The 3878-nt window shown below is 37.9% G+C and overlaps 1 protein-coding gene across 1 annotated transcript; it reads left to right on the top strand.

Annotated features, from left to right (window-relative positions):
- The first annotated feature begins 222 nt into the window (after positions 1-222).
- LOC106338302 (glutathione S-transferase T2-like) lies at positions 223-672 on the top strand. Its single transcript, XM_013777317.1, has one exon. The coding sequence runs from the start codon at positions 223-225 to the stop codon at positions 670-672; it is 450 nt and encodes a 149-aa protein (XP_013632771.1).
- Positions 673-3878: the final 3206 nt, after the last annotated feature.

Raw genomic sequence — 3878 nt, 5'->3', positions numbered from 1 at the left:
AGATCCTGTCGTGGGAAATGAGCAGAAAGCAATGGCGTTTTGGAAACGCATTGCTGCTTATTTTGGTTCAAGTCCACAGCTTGGCAGTTACGAAAAGAGAGACACAACTTCCTGTAAATCGAGGTGGGGGAGATTAATGAGGGCGTGTGCAAGTTTGTTGGTTGCTATGATGCTGCAACCAAACAAAAATCGAGTGGCCAGAGTGAGGATGATGTTTTAAAGATGGCTCATGACATTTTCTTCAATGATCATAAGAGAAAATTCACACTTGAGCATGCATGGTTTGAGTTGAGGCATGATCAAAAGTGGTGTGGAGGTCTGACGAGTAATGTGAACTCTAAGAGAAGAAAGCTTGATGATCAATCACCACAGTCATCAACGTCAGTGTCATGGAGCCTTGGAGGAGATGAAGGCATGGCACGGCAGGCTGGTGTCAAAGCTGCGAAGGGCAAAAGTAAACCGGCTGTGAGCAAGGGTAAGACTTCTGAAGCAGAAGGGAAGCTGTGTGTTGACTTTCAGAACATGTGGGAGATCAAGCAAAAGGATTTTGAATTGAAAGAGAAGCTTAACAAGCACAAATTGCTTGACTCCCTAATTACCAAGACAGAGCCATTAACTGAACCAGAGATTGCTTTGAAAAACAAGCTCATTAATGATATGTTGGTTGCTTAGTTTGAGTTTATGGATCTTTACCTTCTCTTATTTTATGTATGAGTTTCAGTTAATGCTTTTGGTCAAGTCTGTATTTGTTTCTCTGGAGTCTGTATTATGTATAATATTATCTATTGCAATTTATAATATTGGTATCTTTTTTATGTTGTTTTTCTTATCCTAGATAGAATTGACTTATGCTATTTCAATGTATAATATTGTATACATACTCGCTTTTTGTTGTTGCAGGACTTGGCGTGGGAGACAGATACAAAAATTGGCTTATAGTATGTTTCAGTTACTCAATACATTTTCACTAACTGGCGCCTTGTTAGGATTGTAACTGATGGTTAGGATTGTAACTGATAGTTAGGATAGTAACTAAACGTTTTGAGAATTGTGACAGAAACAAACACCAAAAGAAAAAGAAAGCTTGCAGTGCCATGTGACAGAAACAAACACCAAAAGAAAAAGAAAGCTTGGAGTGGCATGTGACACAAAGAAACACCAAAAGAAAAAGAAGGAGGCAGAGCATGTGACGCCCAAGTGCCATACGTTTCCTCTTCTTCCTTTATAAACCATAGATTCATGTTTTGTAAATCATATTGTCCTACTTTGTTTCTCTTTACAAAGAGTTTCATGCTTTGTAACTTCTCAAAACATCATTCTCAAACGTATTCTCATGTATTCATGCTTTCTCACGTATTCATGCTTTCTCACGTTTAACGCTTTCTCAAACGTTTGTAACTTATCAAACGTATTTCTCACGTATTCATGCTTTGTAACTTCTCAAAACATCATTCTCAAGCGTATTCTCATGTATTCATGCTTTCTCACGTATTCATGCTTTCTCACGTTTAACGCTTTCTCAAACGTTTGTAACTTATCAAACGTATTTCTCACGTATTCATGCTTTGTAACTTCTCAAAACATCATTCTCAAGCGTATTCTCATGTATTCATGCTTTCTCACGTATTCATGCTTTCTCACGTTTAACGCTTTCTCAAACGTTTGTAACTTATCAAACGTATTTCTCACGTATTCATGCTTTGTAACTTCTCAAAACATCATTCTCAAACAACTTCTCTCTTATCAATTTTATCTCTTACCATTTCTCTCTAATCATTTCTCTCTTACCATTTATCTTTTATAATTTCTCTTCAAAATGGCTTCTTCTTCTTCTCATGATCTTGATGACATGATGGATGAAGCATTTGATCAACTTTTCGAGCAACAATTCGAAAAACTTTCCATCCACTACCAAGAACGTCAAAATGCATCAAAGTCCAAAAAAAAAAGACAGCCTACATTGAAAGACAACGAGAACAAGGACACATGCAGTTATGGAACGATTATTTTAGTGAAGATGCAATGTATCCTTCTCACATGTTCCGACGCCGTTTTATAATGAACAAGCCCTTTTTCATGCGTATTGTTGATCGACTATCCGCTGAAATCCCATACTTTCAACAAAGAAGAGATGCTACTGGAAGGTTCAGCCACTCTCCATTACAAAAGGCAACGGCAGCAATTCGTATGATGGCATATGGTTGCCCAGCTGATGCGGTCGACGAATACCTCCGACTTGGCGAGACCACCGTACTTTTATGCTTGGAACATTTTGTTCAAGGAATCATAAATTTATTTGGAGATGAGTATCTAAGAAGACCCACGCCAGAAGATCTTCAACGACTACTGGATATTGGCGAGATACGCGGATTTCCCGGGATGGTAGGAAGCATCGATTGTATGCATTGGGAGTGGAAGAATTGTCCGACCGCATGGAAAGGTCAATATACACGTGGATCAGGAAAGCCAATAATTGTTTTAGAGGCTGTAGCTTCAGCAGATCTCTGGATATGGCACGCGTTTTTCGGACCTCCAGGTACATTAAACGATATCAATGTTCTTGATCGATCACCAGTTTTTGACGATATATTACAAGGTCGAGCTCCAAAGGTTAATTACATTGTCAATGGATACGAGTACCATTTGGCTTACTATCTCACAGATGGTATTTATCCAAAATGAGCTACTTTTGTCCAATCTATTCCACTTCCGCAAGGTCCGAAAGCATCCTTATTCGCTACACAACAAGAAGCTGTACGTAAAGATGTCGAGCGTGCTTTTGGGGTCTTGCAAGCTCGATTTGCCATAGTCAAAAATCCAGCTCTTTTGTGGGATAAAATAAAAATTGGAAAGATAATGAGAGCATGTATCATTCTGCATAATATGATAGTAGAAGACGAACGAGATGGGTACACTCAGTTCGATGTATCAGCCTTCGCACAACCGGAATCAAACCGAAGTTCACTAGTGGATTTTGCGTTTTCAACAGATATGCCTTCAAATCTCGGGAATGTGATGAATATGATGAGCATTCGGAATCAAATACGTGATAACAAAATACATCAACAATTGAAAGCTGATTTGGTTGAGAATATCTGGCAAAATTTTGGAACAAATCAAGATTACAACTAATAGGCTTTATCTCGTTTATGATTTGTATTTGTATTTATAATATGCTTTTATGTAATTTTTATTAAAATTTTTATGTATACTTTTATTTTAAATCATTCTACTTAAAAAAAAAAATTTTAAGGACCCCATAGGGGTTCTCCCATTGGAGTAGACAAAAATTATCTCAACTAACTAAGGTCCTAAACTTGCCAAATCACATTATATATTCTTAATTTAATCATTTGGACTTCTAATGGGTCCTAATGGATGGATATGGTCTTACGCCACACTTAGAAGACATCAGTTCAACCTTGAGAGTCCTGAAGAAAGATTGCAGAGAATGGAAAACACAACTGCAACAATGAAAGAAAAATGGCGTAGAGGGGATGAAGCTATGAGAGACTTCACTGGTACATGGTTCAACAAACGCAAAGAAAAGATGGATACTTGTTTTCCAACAAGTCCCAGTGCTCAAAATTACTAGCCCAATCACCTCCAGAGTCAAGCTAAATGACTATAACAAAGCGCTCAGTGGGAGGCAACCCACTATTAGGTAATATTTATTTAATTTTTATTGATATACTATTTATGTTGGTTTTTAATTATTGCAAGTCAAAAAAATAAAAACACAAAAAGAGATCCGAGTAGACGATTGCCGTAAGTATCGACCGACGAGAAGCTGTTGACATCGATCAGCATTGTCTAACCTGCCGTGACCGATATCAACATCCCTACATCGGTCGACATCCATTCCGGTCTGGTATATC

This window comes from Brassica oleracea, chromosome C4 (assembly GCF_000695525.1).
Source record: "Brassica oleracea var. oleracea cultivar TO1000 chromosome C4, BOL, whole genome shotgun sequence".
Lineage (NCBI taxonomy): Eukaryota > Viridiplantae > Streptophyta > Magnoliopsida > Brassicales > Brassicaceae > Brassica > Brassica oleracea.
The sequence above is the reverse complement of the archived record's forward strand: the minus strand, read 5'-3'. Positions and strand labels throughout refer to the sequence as shown.